This window comes from Salvia hispanica, chromosome 6 (assembly GCF_023119035.1).
Source record: "Salvia hispanica cultivar TCC Black 2014 chromosome 6, UniMelb_Shisp_WGS_1.0, whole genome shotgun sequence".
Lineage (NCBI taxonomy): Eukaryota > Viridiplantae > Streptophyta > Magnoliopsida > Lamiales > Lamiaceae > Salvia > Salvia hispanica.
The window spans coordinates 41,019,433-41,034,444 of NC_062970.1; the positions used below are offsets into that span (position 1 = coordinate 41,019,433).

Sequence of the window (15,012 nt, forward strand, 5' to 3'; positions counted from 1 at the left end):
GATATAAATCAAATACTTGCGAAATTATGAAAAATCATCTTTTCTCAAAATGGAGCTATGATTCTTGTCAAATTGTTGTCATGCCATAAATGTTTTGTTTTTTATGAATGTCATGGAATGGATTGTCATGGATTGTCATTGGATTATCATGGAATGATGGGTGACCGTTGGAGCGACACTTGACTCGAATGAATGATGAATGATGAACGATGAATGATGAACGACGAATGATGAACGATGAATGATGAATGATGAGTGATGAATGATAAGTTAGGATTTATGAAAGAACCTAGTCTGCAGTCGAACTTTTAGCTCACAAAAGAATTTAGTATGCTCGGGCCTTTTGAGAAAAACCCCCGTGTGATACTGTGGATGGATGACAACTATATATTGTATCTTTTGTTTTCGGCACGTGTCTACTGAGTACTCCTGTACTCAGCCCTGCATGTATTTATAAATGTGCAGGTTGAACGTCAAGAGCATGGAGTGATGATCGGAGTCAATGTTATCAAGTTGATCTCTCAACGATTCGTGTCTCCATACACGAAGTCGTTTAGCAAGGACTTATTCCGCTGTGCTTTTGTGCTTTTAGAATTATAGAACCTCACCATCAACTCTGATTTATTTGAGGAGATGTCTATTCTGTTTTCGAGACCGTGTAATGAAATACTTGGCTTCTATGATATCAATTGACTTGGCCTTGTGAAATTCTCAAGTTCTAGTCCTTTTCTTTCCCCGCTCCTTTAATCCCCCTTATTAGTCGCGGTTTACCTGCTTTCGCTATCCTTAGCAAAATGCGGTCGTGACAAAATCAAACAAGAATCTTCTTATGCTAACAAGACTTTCGCCGTGAGTACGAGCGTGGTAAGTCTTCACAAAGGGTGGAAGAGGCATACGCAGACCATCAGCTTCGACCCTTTACATGACCATAAGAGCAAACGTCATTCAATTGGAAACCAAAAGGTTGATAATTTTGAACATAGAACAGAGCATATTAGACTATGTTCAGGTAATCAGACATGTTCCTTTGGAAAGGTGGAATTGCAGCCATAAATCTTGAAGAAGAAACCCCAACACTTGAAAAATTTCTCGTAGATAATGCTATGAGATAAATCTGGTGCAAAATGGTATGTTCACCAACCCACAATCTCAAATACATTTATACCTGCAGTTAATATACATCATCTACCACCACTGACTCCCTTATAAATTTGATGGACGGCTATTGGTTGAGAAGTGATGTTATACCAACGCCATCCGCTATTCATTACAGAGTGGAGTAGCTATTAGTCAATCAAAGTAATAAATATGGTGAGATAACCAATATATTATGGTACCATCTTTTACCAAAGATAAATACCCATCTTAAACTCACTTACCCACACCACCTCAACTTAGCAACTCTGTAAGTAAACCATGAATATTCCACCTCAAGCTCTATTTTTCTACAGTGGGAAGTGGTCACCCGAGTTAGATGACCAACTCTATCCACTGTCGTGGCCATGAAGAAAGAGTTGCAGTTTGAAGGCTCAGTCATACCGGAAGAAGCGTTACTCGAGGTGCGCGCGAAGAAAGGGGAACGCTTTGGTGTGGGATTCAACACCGACGAGCTGCAAGAAAGGGTCCAGTTTCTGCAGACACGAATTAAGACCTTCAACGTGGTCGTATCGACCCCAGATGTGTGGTGGTATCCGAATCTGAAGGTTGTAGATGCCACGGATAGCGTTTGGACACAGCTGCTGAAGGTAACATAAGCCATTTTACTCTTTATATTTCACATGTTAATGTTGTTTGCATGTATGTTGTGTAGTGTCACCCGTTGGCTGACGCATATTACCACGAAGATGAAGCCGAGTATTGTCGTCTGACCAACATATTCGGTACCCGGGATGTGAAGCAAGAGAGCTTCGTCAGTCCTACGAAGTTCTCTGCCCCTAAAGAAGTTATTGTCCTGCCCAACACCACCTCTAACCGTCGCGATGTGATCGACTTAACTGGCGGTGACTCTCCCTTCTCAGAAGAAGTTAACTCACCGGTGACTCTTACCAGTGAAAAGGTGAAGCGCAAATTGTTTGACGATAAAGAAGTTGATACATTCGACCAAGAGTCGTCGGACAAACCATCCACGGTGTTCTATGTACCAGGGCCTCGTGGAAAACCTATCATGAAGACATCATGTGGACGTAGAATGCCTGCCTATTTGCATGTGCCTAGTCCGAAATCATCTCCCGGAGGATCATCACAAGCATCTAATAGCCCGCATCAAGGGGCTGACATACCTCGCCGCTGAAGGCAGAGAGGGATACCAACTTTGTCGAGTATCTCATTTAACTAATGTATGAACTACTGACATATGTAGTTCAATTATCCTACTGTTTAAGTTGTAGTGCACTTTTGATTTGCATGTTTCATTACTAGAAACATGTTAGAATGCACATTGTAAGCACTAGTATTGTTTTGAACGGTTTATAAATGATGAATTCCTAGGATCATGCATATCAAGTGCATCATAGACAAATTTCATTACAATACTAAATGTCATTAGGTTCACCAAGCATTTAGAATACTTTTTGTGTCCACCAATAATACAGTCTTTTGTCTAAAAATTTAAACAAGATCGACCATATCAGGCCACAACGCTACATGCTCGAACAACATCTCCAGAGCTTCTCGCGTTGGTCTGCAATATGATATAACAAAAGGCCAACCTCAAACTTCATGATTCACATACTGCATAAGTTGTGCACAAAAAACAAATTAATAAAAACAAATTAATGTTACTGGAAGAAATATTGCAAATGGATCAGTGAAAAACATATTAATACTTACTTCATCCCACATGGACCCCGCCAAGTTATCCCGCATATGTGTCCAAGCATTAGAGGGTTCAACGGATTCTATGTAGTTCCCTTGAACATTCTGCGATTCAACTTCAGTGACTATATCATCGTCTTCTTCATCCGCAAGAAGTTCCAGTGGATCCATTGGCATAGCAGATCTAGAGTAGTTATGTAGCAAGAAACATGCTAAAATGAGTTGAGTTTGGATTGTCATCGGATAGTAGGAAGCACTCCTCAAAATCCCCCATCGCATTTTCAAAAAGGCAAATGCACGTTCGATGACATTACGAGCCCTTGTATGGCGCATGTTGAAAATTTCGCGTGGATTCTGAGGGGCACCTGTACCTGTGCCTGGGGCCCATTCTTGTAGATGATACCGGACACTTTTGTATGGAGTTAGGAACCCTTCGCAGTTTGCATATCCATTATCGCAGAGATAGTAATTTCCTAATGTCACCGAATAATATAGAAAAATTCAATCAAACGTGGAAGATATATTGGGGGCACAACAGTCTTACATCTGTATTTGACAGTGAGCATTCATACCAATAGGTACTCGGAAACCATTCTCCCGATTAACGGCATCAGGTAGCACACGAGCATCACCAGCAGAGCCCTCCCATCCGGCTAGAACGTAAACGAACCTCATGTTATGATCACAAGCAGCAAGGGTGTTAGTGCAAATCTGTCCCTTTCGAGATCGATATCGAGGCTTGTCACCGTTCGGTACTTGTACGTTTATGTATGTGCCATCAAGTGCTCCTACACAACCCTGCACACAGAAAATTCATGTCATAAGACACCAAAGAGAAAATGAAGTGTTTCATAATGTAATCTACCATGTACCTTGAACCATTTCCACTGATGATCGTCAGCCACAGGTTCAGGAACAACCCAAAACGTTCTGTGAAGCTTCAGAACAGCCTTCAAGACAGCATGGACATACTTTGACACTATATACCCTGACTGCCAATGTTCAAACTTCACCACTCGAACTTTCTTATGGTGTGCCAAAATCCCCAAAAACATAGCTACTTGTTCATCTACAGAGGCGTACCGACCGTCGACTACATCGCCTGTCTGCCGAAGCATGATACATAGCCTCCCAAATGCGTTTCTATCCAACCGCAAATTTTCCAAACAAGCCACATCACTCACACGAAGTAGTCGGTTAATGTAGCAAACCTGTTGTGGAATCCGGGGATTAAATGAATAGCGCCTCCGAATATCAGTTGAAAAGCCTCTTCGACCGCGTTTCATGCTTCGAAGGTAGATGAGTATAACACATATAACGTCAAAATGATGGTCCCGAATAACGTCGGACATAACCTGAATAACAGATTCATTGACAGAATTGGGCGTCGCCATTTGTGTTTTACCTAAATATTGCACGTCAAACGGAAGTAGCAATGAGCACAAAGGGTGAACCCAAATTAAAAAGATGAAAGATTACAAACAGAGTCACACGAAAAAAATTGATTAGGGTACACAAATATTGCTTAGGTACCCAAAATTGATTAGGCTACCCAAAAATTTTGTAAAGAAAGCTCATAGGAACAACTCTAGTAAACCAAATAATTTACTCACTGCCAATGGCACTCTCGTTCTCCTAACAGATAATAATTCCACCACACCCTCATGTTCCACAATTTGTGACTTCGATGGATTTTTAAACTTCGCTTTTACAAAATATTGGGGACGCGATTTGAAAAATTACCTTAGTTAAAAGTTCTCAAATGAGATCTGGTATGCAGCTATCTCCCACAATAGATTCGTCGCCTGGATCTTTCGATTTGTTGATCGCCGATCTTCCTGTGAAAATTTGGGGGGGAAAAGACGGCAACAACGCGGGGAGCGTTATTGCACAAAATTTGCAAGTCGCAAAGGTGAATACGGTGGAGGGTAGTATAGGTATTTGTGGGGAGAAATTAGGCTCATTCTCCTAACCAGGTTCATAAACCCTGCAATTTATCCAGGTCGGATAATCCACAATAATCCAATAATTTGGGTTAAAATATGCGGGTCATGTGGGCTATGTCCCGGGTCATGGGGACTGTTGTCAAAGCAACAAAACGCTTGGAATAAGTAGGATAAACATCTTAAACCCAACCGATCCCATCTACAAAACACGCCCTAGTAGTAATATTTATAATTTGATATGGCATTACAATCAATGTATTAAAAACCGGTTTGAACCGGCCGGTCGGACCGGTCTGGCCGTGAACCGGCAAGCTTACCGGTCTGATTCACTAGTAAAAACCGCTGGAGGGTTGAGCCGTTTTGAATCGGGTAAACCGGGCGGTTGGACCAGAAACCGGAAACCGGTCGAACCGCTTGAAAGATTTTTTTTTAAAATTTCAATGTTTTTTTAAGTTTTAAATCAAGTACTTTTATATTTTAGTATTTTACGGACTATTAATATTCCAATTAGGACTTCATTCTCATTAGGTTACAGATTTGCGCCGTAGCGCCGTTCTCACTTCTTCCACGTCCTACACTTTTGCAAAAAATTTCACCCATCTTTCCGGCGAAGTCACTCCTTCCCTCGGCGCTGCACTCCCTCCAGCGCTGCCTACAAGCACTCCATCACCGCCTCCAACAGCTCTGGCCAAGCGTCTCCGTCTCTGCTCGAGCAACAGTAAGTTTGGTCTAAAGACTCTAAACATTGGATACGACTAAAATTGCAGCCTTGTATTGCATTATTTGTCTACTATCTATGACAATTATTTTGTGGAAGTAGGATTAGACTTAGGAGTATGTTAAACCATCAACTACGGCCATTCACCTTTAGTATATGAGACCAAAACCAACATATAATGTCAATAGGAATAATACTTCTTATGTTTAGTAACTGATTTCATATATTTTATGTGATTATGAGGTTCTTATATACGTATGCACTTTGTAGGACATGAGTGAGGGTGAATCACCTCCGCTGGACCCGCAAACAGGTGCTGGCATTGGTGCTAAATGCCGAGGCAAAAAAGATCCAGCATGACACTATTGTACGATTGATGATAGTGGCGGGTCAAAAAAATCATATGTGATTTTTGTCGAATGACAATTCGTGGTGGAGGAATTCATCGAATGAAGGAACATCTCGCTGGATTATCTGGTAATGTCATGTCTTGTACTAAAGTTCCTAGTGAGGTTCGTTTTCGAATGAAAGCATCAATCAAAGAACATGAAGAGAAGAAAAAAGAGAAGATAATTAGTGTTGGCTTTGAGAACACAGATGAAAGTGAATTCTATGGTATTGATAATCAAGAGATTCAAAATCATAAAGACAAAAGAGTTGATAACAAGAGAAAGAAAATCAGTAGTGATATAAAAGATTTCATGAAACCTGGAGAACAAATTGATGCATCTCAGCCTAGTATAAAAGCATGCATTCAAAGTAAGGCACGTTGGAAAGAAACTGATATGTCCTTGGCTTTATGGTTTTATGATGCTTGCATTCCTTTAAATGCTGTGAATTCACCTCATTATCAACACGCAATTAATATGGTAGCAAGTATGGGACATGGGTATATAGGACCTAATTATCATGCTTTAAGAGTCCCGTTGCTGAAAGAAGCCAAATTATTTGTCCAGAATGCTGTAGACTCGATGCGAAGTAGATGGGTTGAGCCGGGGTGCACAATAATGGGTGATGGATGGACGGATAATAGAAGTAGATCTTTGATAAACTTCTTAGTTTATTGTAATCAGGGTGTGTCCTTCATAAAGTCTGTAGATATATCTGGCATAGAAGCAAATGCAGAAAATTTGTGCAATTTGTTTGCTGAAATTGTTGAGATTGTTGGAGCTGAAAATATAGTGCATATGGTTACTGATAATGCTCCAAACTATAAAAATGTCGGTTCTTTGTTGAATGAAAGATATCCTACAGTAACTTGGTCTCCGTGTGCAGCTCATTGCATCAATTTAATAATGAAGGACATGACAAAATTGCCTATGGTACATGATTTGATTACACTTGCATCTAGGGTGACTGTGTTTGTTTATAATCATAAGTGGCCTCTTAATTGGTTGAGAAATAGGTCAGGTTGGACAGAAATTATCCGCCCAGGTGATACACGTTTTGGTACATGTTTCATAGCATTGAAGAGTCTTCATGATCACAAAGAACATTTGCAAGCTTTAGTTACAAGTTCAGATTTCAAAAAATATCTGAAAGTAGCTAAAGCTAAAGAGGTCAAACAGATTGTACTGGATGAGCAATTCTGGAATAATTGCTTAATTATTTCCAAGATTATGGGTCCAATTATGAGATTGTTGCGTATATGTGACTCGGATGAGAAACCTTCATTAGGTTATGTATATGAGGGCATGTGGAGAGTTATTAAAGGGGTGAAAGAGCTGTTCAAAAATAAGGAGAAATTGTATGGGAAGTTTGTTGATATTATTGAATCAAGATGGGATAAAATGTTGAGGAAAAACCTCCATGCAGCTGCATTTTGGTTGAATCCAGCTTAGCTTTTCAGTATGATCCTGAAAGCCTTACTGGTAGTTCAGAGGTGACAAGAGGATTGCTTGATGTCCTTGACCTTATGGTCCCTGGTGCAGAAGATTTGATGGGGGAAATGAATACTTTTCGTGAAAAAAGGGAAGGTTTTGGAAGAAAAATAGCTTTAAACAATGTAAAATGTACTAGGCCTGGTAAGTTATTAAGTTATTTGATTTATAGTTATTTTATTTGATATTGATACGTGTTAATTTATTTTCAGATGAATGGTGGAGAACTTTTGAATTTGATGCACCAAATCTTCAAAAGGTGGCTATTAAACTCTTGAGTCAGACATCTTCCTCTTCCGGATGTGAACGCAATTGGAGTGTGTTTGAAAGAATTCACACAAAGAAAAGGAATAGATTGGAGCATCAAAGGCTTAATGACCTTGTCTTTGTTCACTACAACTTGCGTTTAAAGAATCGGTATGAGCTATGAAATTTATGTTTGTGCAATGCTTTTATCTTGATATAAATTGTGTTGATGATTAATTTTTGATTCTTTATTCATATGAATTTGTAGTCTTGGCTCAAAGAAAAGACTTTATGATCCAATTGATTATGAGTGTATTGACAAAGTTGAGTTTTGGGTGACTGATGAAAATCCCAATGAAGAACTTGTGTATGAGGAATTGGAGGAAATATTAGAGGAAGAACAACCAAAAGGTTAATAACTTTTATAGATTTATATATAGTTTAATATTTATTGTGTTTGCTGTTTGATATTGCTCAATCTTCATATAGGCAATGGAGATGATGTTATGAGGATTAATGATGATGAAGAAGTTGATTTGTCAAGATTTGATGTTATGAGGATTACTGATGATGAAGAAGTTGATTTGCCAGGATTTGGTGATAGTGATGGAGCTACTGATGGTATTCGAGTTGGAAATGAGAGTGATGGAGATGATTAGTGATTACTTTTGTTATGTTATTTTGGTATTTTGATGAATACTTCAGTACATTATTTTGGTATAGAAGTTATTAGTGATCTACTGATCATGTAGGATAAAACTCTTTAGCTATGTTATATCCTGAAGTTATTAGTGATCTATAGATCATGTAGGAGTAACTCTAGTTATGCTATTTTGGTAATGTAGTTACTAGTGATCTATTGATCATGCAACTCTTTAGTTATATTATTTTGGTACTGAAGTTATTTGTAATCTATTGAATCACTGATCTTGTATAGATTAACTCTATTTGAAGTTATGTATGTTCATAACTTATGCATTATAATGTCTTTTTTGTCTATTATTCATAGGATTTTAGTATTTTCTGTAATATGAATTTAATTATTATATATATATATGGTGCGCTATGGTCCATAAGTGAAATCCTGTTAAAAATCAAAGTGAATCTCAGCCCTTAGATCCTTAGATTGGATGGTTGTGATCATAATATCCGAGCTACATTATCACGGTATAAGCGTTACATTATTAGCGGAGCTACATTATTAGACTACACAATCTACATTATTAGACTTATGCGTGTTACATTATTAGTCGAGCTACATTATTAGACTACACAATCTACATTATTAGATGACACGTGTCATTAATCTAACGGTTTCATCACAAGATCCAATGACTGAGATTTGCTTTGATTTTTGACAGAATTTCAGTTATGGACCTGATCACGTCCCTATATATATATATATATATATATATATATATATAGGGGTGTGTTAGGGTCCTTACAACATCTTAGTGTAAAACACAGCACTAATCACAGCCCTTGGATCATTAGATTGGATGGTTGTGATTAGTTACATTATCATACTAAAAATCTACATTATTAGCCGAGGTACATTATTAGACTAGAAATGTACATTGTAAGACTAAAACAATACATTATTAAACTAAAATGCTACATTATTATCCGAGCTACATTATTAGTCTAAAATTCTACATCATTAGATGACACGTGGCATTAATCTAACCGTTAGATCATAAGATCCAATGGACTGCAAGTGTTTTGAGTTTTACTTATACTTAGCGTTCTGACCTGAATACATCCCTATATATATATATATATATATATATATATATATATGCTACAGTATTCCGGTTCGACCAGTGGTTCAACCGGTTGGACCAGTTGAACCGTGAACCAATAGCCTCGCCGATTCGTTCACCGGTTCGGTTTTTAAAACATTGATTACAATAAAAATCTGACAATGACAAAGAAGGATAGACGGAAAGAAGAATCGGAAAAATGATGACGACGTAAGCGTTTGAAAAAACAATCAATTAGTACAAAAGGATATTACTAGGAGTACTAGGCTACTCCTTGTTTAACGGTATTTGATTTTTCTTGATTGAAAAAAGATAAAATAAGGGACTATTTGTGGCAGAGAACATTCCAATACATTTCATGATTTCACGCATTAATAATTGTGGGTAAATATATTTCATTTTCTTGTCCAAATATATATGCCAATGTATAAACAATGTCCCATAAATTAATTGACTTTGTTTTCAAATATATGCTTACTTCCACAATTGTGTTGACGAAGACCAAATATAATTTGATCTTAGGAATAATTCCAAAATAATAAATTCAAAAATAAATGGATATTATTATCCCAATCATTTTTTACACCATTCATACTATTTGTCTGATTTGGCTGCGTGGCAATTGCTTTGACTCACGTGTGATATATCCCTCTTGCTCCTCCTAAAATTATTTAAATGCCTACTACAGTTCCATTAAATCAAAAACATCCTCCCTTCACCAATGTCACACTCCCATATTTATTAACAACTAGTGTTATAACCCGTGCTATGCACGGGAAAAAAGATTTTCTAATAAAAATATATTTACAGCTAAATAGATTAAAATAAAGATTATAAGGAAAATAAATAAAATTATATTTCTTTTAAGAATATGTATAAAGTAAAAATTATATTAATAAGATTACAAACAATTAAAAACATTATAAACAACATTAAACAAACATTTGTAATTTTCTCAACCCACTGTAATGAAACATTTCGTAATAATATTGAATTATCAATTATAAGCGTAGTAACATAAATTAAAAAAATAACAAAAAAGGACATGCTTTAATGAAATAGAATAAGATATAAAGATAAATGAAAAAGTATTCCTAAATACAAATGAATTAAAAATATTTGAACGAATAATTAGTTCACGGTTTCATTCGATCAACAAATCACATGTATTTATTTGTGCAGAAAAAATATTTAGAAAAACAACAACCTCGTTCATAAATTTTGAAAAACTTCTTTGTAAATAACATTAACAGTAGATTCATTTCTACTGTCATCATCATTCATCATCTCTACAAACTAAAATATTCAGACACACATGATTTGTGACTCTAAATATAGCAACATACTGTCGCTGTTGGAATCTAAATGAGAACCTTGAATCATTCAGACACACATGATTTATGACCGATTTACCCAATACTCGAGCCTCCAAAACATAATCACCTAGCCGTGTACTTATCAATCTGGTGTCATTACACAAGCCATTAGACTATGTTTATCAGCAACAATCCAATCCAACCCAACCGTCCATTTTTTTAATATTTAATTAATTTATATCTCCTCTACATCAATATTCATCCAACCCAATCTTCTTAATATATATCATTATTATCATATAAATGTTATTGTTAGTACTTTTTTTTACTTCAAATATAATCAAATTTTAAAATCATGGCAACAAACTATACCAATCAACAATTTTTAAAAATATTTTATCATAAGCAATAAATAATTAAACATACCCACATTAAACATATGAATAAATTAGATCATTGAAATTTAAAATTTCTTTGAGATCCAAGATAGAAAATTTTGATCATGTCCAATAATCACATCTTAGTTGACTACTTATTTCTTATGTTTAATTTTGGACTATAGCATAACTTGACATGCATGGCCAAAGAAAAAAAATGTCTGTTTAGTATAGGAAAAAGATAAATTTCTGATTTCCCGCCATATATACATATAAAAAGTAAGTCGTCACTTAAAATAAGTAATAACATTTTATCACTTAAAATTTATACTACTCTTTATATTATAAGAAGTAATACAAACTTTATAAGTTAGATTTAATTTTAAATATTTAGAATTTAATCTAATTCTGTTTCTGATTTAATTTTAATTATTTGTAATTTCATCTAATTTTGTGATTATTCTATAAACTTAATAGTAGCGTTTAGTTAATTGGAGACATTAATTTGGTTTCATTTTTTTCATCATTATTATTATTTCAATACATGATAATATATATACACATTCCAATATTTTGAGAGTAAAAAACATATATGAGTTAAAGTTTTCAACAACAATATATTATTTAATAGAATAAATCAAAGTCAATTCAATTCAAACTAAATATATAAATTTAATTTGTTAATAAGAATGAATTTTAATTTAAAAAATATATATTATATAAAACCTAAATAAGAAGTTCAAATTAAAACCTAGCTTAAGTCATAATAATAGAGCCCAACACCCAAATTAAAACTCTATTATTGGAGATACGCAAAATAATTATTTTACCAACCTACATCTTTGACATAAACTGTCATTGTTTCATTTACTATAATTTATGAGAATCTAGACACATCATACTTGGAGTCTGGAGATATACATTTGTAAATTATAGAAATTTAAATACATCTCATTTTGCCCGAAAATAAATAAAATCTAATTTAACATGACCCGTGGTTGGATATTAAATCTTATCACTATAATCAGTGATTAAATAAAATACTTCATCCAATTACGATAAATTTAGTAAATATTTTTGTGAGTAGTATTTAAATTTATCGATTCATGATTTTTGTATTTTGCAATATTCCATCTTTTATAGAAATGACACCTAAATTCTATCTTTTTCATCATCGTTATTAAATATCTAGTATGATTAAAATTATAAATTGCATTGCTAGAATATTAAATATAAAACATCACAACAGTATTCCCCTTTTTTTTATAATTTTAAAAAATGAAATTAGTTGATTTCAGTTCATTTCAAATTCTAATGTCTTTCTTTTAAGTATTTTATGCTTATATTTACTCTTGAAATCAAAAGAATCTTATGATTCTTAAATTTATTAAGTCAATACAAAAAATATAAAATTAAGTATGTATTTAACGACAAATATAAAAATGAGTATTTATTTAATGACATGTCAAGAGTAAGAGTACTAAATAAATTGTTTGATAATCCCCTTTATAGCTAACACCATATAGTTATTGCGTTCAATTACACATAGACAAAAAAAATATTATCTCACAGGCATAGAAGTGTAAACATAACGTAACAAATTAATGTTAAAAATATCTACTAATACAAAGAATTTTATTTAAATGAAAATCCAACAACCAACTAATTTGGCCCATCAACTGTAAACCACTGTAAATTGAATATGAATAGACAACATTAAGGTAATTTAGGTTTTACCGTCTCCATATGCGCCGCTCATTTTCTGAAGTGAAACCCCCCTCCAGTCGTCTTCTTCCTTCCTCTTGAAGCTCAGCCACATATCTCGCTTGTCACCATCTTTCTCTGTTTCTCTCCGAAATCGGCGACCCTTCCCCGCCGCTCCTTCTGTTGATGCCCTGTGTCCACCTCTTCTCCGGCATCTCTCTCCGCCCCTCAATTTCTCTCTGCCCGTCCATCGCTTCGCCTTCCTCACAGCCACGCCGCGGCCCTTCGTCGCCGACCTGCCTGCACTGCTGCATAGCTGGCCAGCGAGCCGCTTCCTCCTCATCTTTCTGCTCCGTATCTCTCACTTTCTCTCTGCCAGCCCCCGCCTTGTTGCACCGCCCCACTTCCCTCGACCTTGCCGCCTGTGGTTGGAGCTATAGCCAGATTCCAAGATCCTGCCATGCTGCCATCAATAAATCAGAAAATTAGTCCACAAAAATGCAGATTTAATTGATGGTTTGCATATAAATGAATGTTAAATCTTCTTAGAGAAGCCAACTTTTTTGCATTTCATTGGATCAATTTTTGCCCAGGAGAATCTGCCATTTTTTGTCCCAATGGATGATTTTCCCGCCCAAAAATGTGCTACGTGGACATCCAAAAAACTGCCCCTTTATATATTGATAGATAATAATATATTCCCATTTTCCACAAAGTAAATGTTTTACACTTTTCAACATTCCAATATCCACACATATATAAAGAAGGCAACAAATGTGGAAGCTACTTCTAATTACTAGGAGTAGTTTTCTTGCTGAATTTCACTAGCCAACAAATGCTTTACTATTTTATATTTTTCCTAAATATTTTGTCCATATGTACAATGTAATAGGGGGTTAGGGGCCACCTTTTTTTGATGTTACCAACAAATGCTTTTTTTCTTGAGCTTTTGTTTGGAGGTTTATTTTCTTCCATTTTTATGAATTTGGATGAAACTTTGATGTAATAAATATATATAGAGTGCATTGTGTGGAAGACTTGAGTGTTTTTTTTTGCATGGGATGAAAATGTTGTTTAGTAAAGAAGAAACACTATTTCTATAGTTTTATAGGGGCTCATAATCGCATTTTAAATAAATTTATTAGATTTCGAGGGTCAACACGCCATTTTTAAAAAGATAGAACACTTTCGTATTCAATTCTATGAGTAATGGCAAATCAATCCTCATCTTCAATGAGTATTAACTACTGGAGTATTAATTAGAATTCTGTTATTCGGTAATCGAATCAAAATGCCAGTTAAGTAGTTAGGAGTAGTTACCCAAGTACCCAACTAAAGTTTCAGCCTACCCGGAACTAGGTCTGTCAAATTGGGTACCCGCGGATATCCGAGCCAAAAATTTTGGGTACCCGATTTCGAATTTTCCAAAATCTAATACCCGATACCCGATCCGAAAATGATTTCGGGTATCTAGTCCCGATGTGGATTTTTTAAATATTTATTTATTAGTTTTTTAAGAAAATTAACTACAAAATTTTAGAAATACAAACTTGAAGTAGTTCGAGTTTAAGATAAAAAAAACTACTACAAATTATTAGAAATAAAAAAATTCATAAGTTATAACATCCATCATTCATCCATAATAAACATCACAACTCATACATTAACCCTAAATGTGACTTAAGATTGAAGGATTTCGGGAGTACATTTTATTTTTTAAATAATAAAATAGATACATAATTTATTAAATTTAAAAGAAATTAAAAAAATCAGGTAATTCGGGTAATTTGGGTATACCCGATCGGATATCGGGTTACACGATACCCAATAATCCAAAAATCCTATACCTAGTGGCGGAACTAGAAAATTATATAAGCCGGGGCTGAAATTTATAAAAAAAAATAATATTAATATATTTATTTTTATTAGTCTGTTTTCGACGAGTAATATTAAAATATTTATTTTTAGTAGTCTGTTTTCGACGAGTCGCCATCTTTTGAAATCGCTGAAGAATAGTCTCATTTCCAATAATTTTGAAAAACACTCTGTTATTATAGTACTACTACGAAGATATCATTCTTTCATTATGTCTCTCATTCTATTGTGTAAAATACTACTTCCTTCGTCCCACTTTAAGAGTCTTATTTGAATTCAGCATGGTTTTAAGAAATGTAAAGGAAAGTTGGTAAAAATTGATAGTGCAATGTGGGTCCTACTTTTATAATCAAATATGAGCGGAAAAATGTTA

The 15,012-nt window shown here is 35.0% G+C and overlaps 2 protein-coding genes across 2 annotated transcripts; one reads left to right on the forward strand and one right to left on the reverse strand.

Annotated features, from left to right (window-relative positions):
* Positions 1–2,626: 2,626 nt before the first annotated feature.
* On the reverse strand, positions 2,627–4,208 carry LOC125195352. The gene is made up of 4 exons (XM_048093511.1): positions 3,687–4,208; positions 3,387–3,612; positions 2,830–3,287; positions 2,627–2,680 (listed from the first exon to the last, which is right to left on the reverse strand). The coding sequence occupies exons 1-4, from the start codon at positions 4,206–4,208 to the stop codon at positions 2,627–2,629; spliced, it is 1,260 nt and encodes a 419-aa protein (XP_047949468.1).
* Positions 4,209–5,897: 1,689 nt separating this feature from the next.
* LOC125195353 lies at positions 5,898–7,788 on the forward strand. Its single transcript, XM_048093512.1, has 3 exons — positions 5,898–7,234; positions 7,294–7,454; positions 7,571–7,788. The coding sequence occupies exons 1-3, from the start codon at positions 5,898–5,900 to the stop codon at positions 7,786–7,788; spliced, it is 1,716 nt and encodes a 571-aa protein (XP_047949469.1).
* Positions 7,789–15,012: the final 7,224 nt, after the last annotated feature.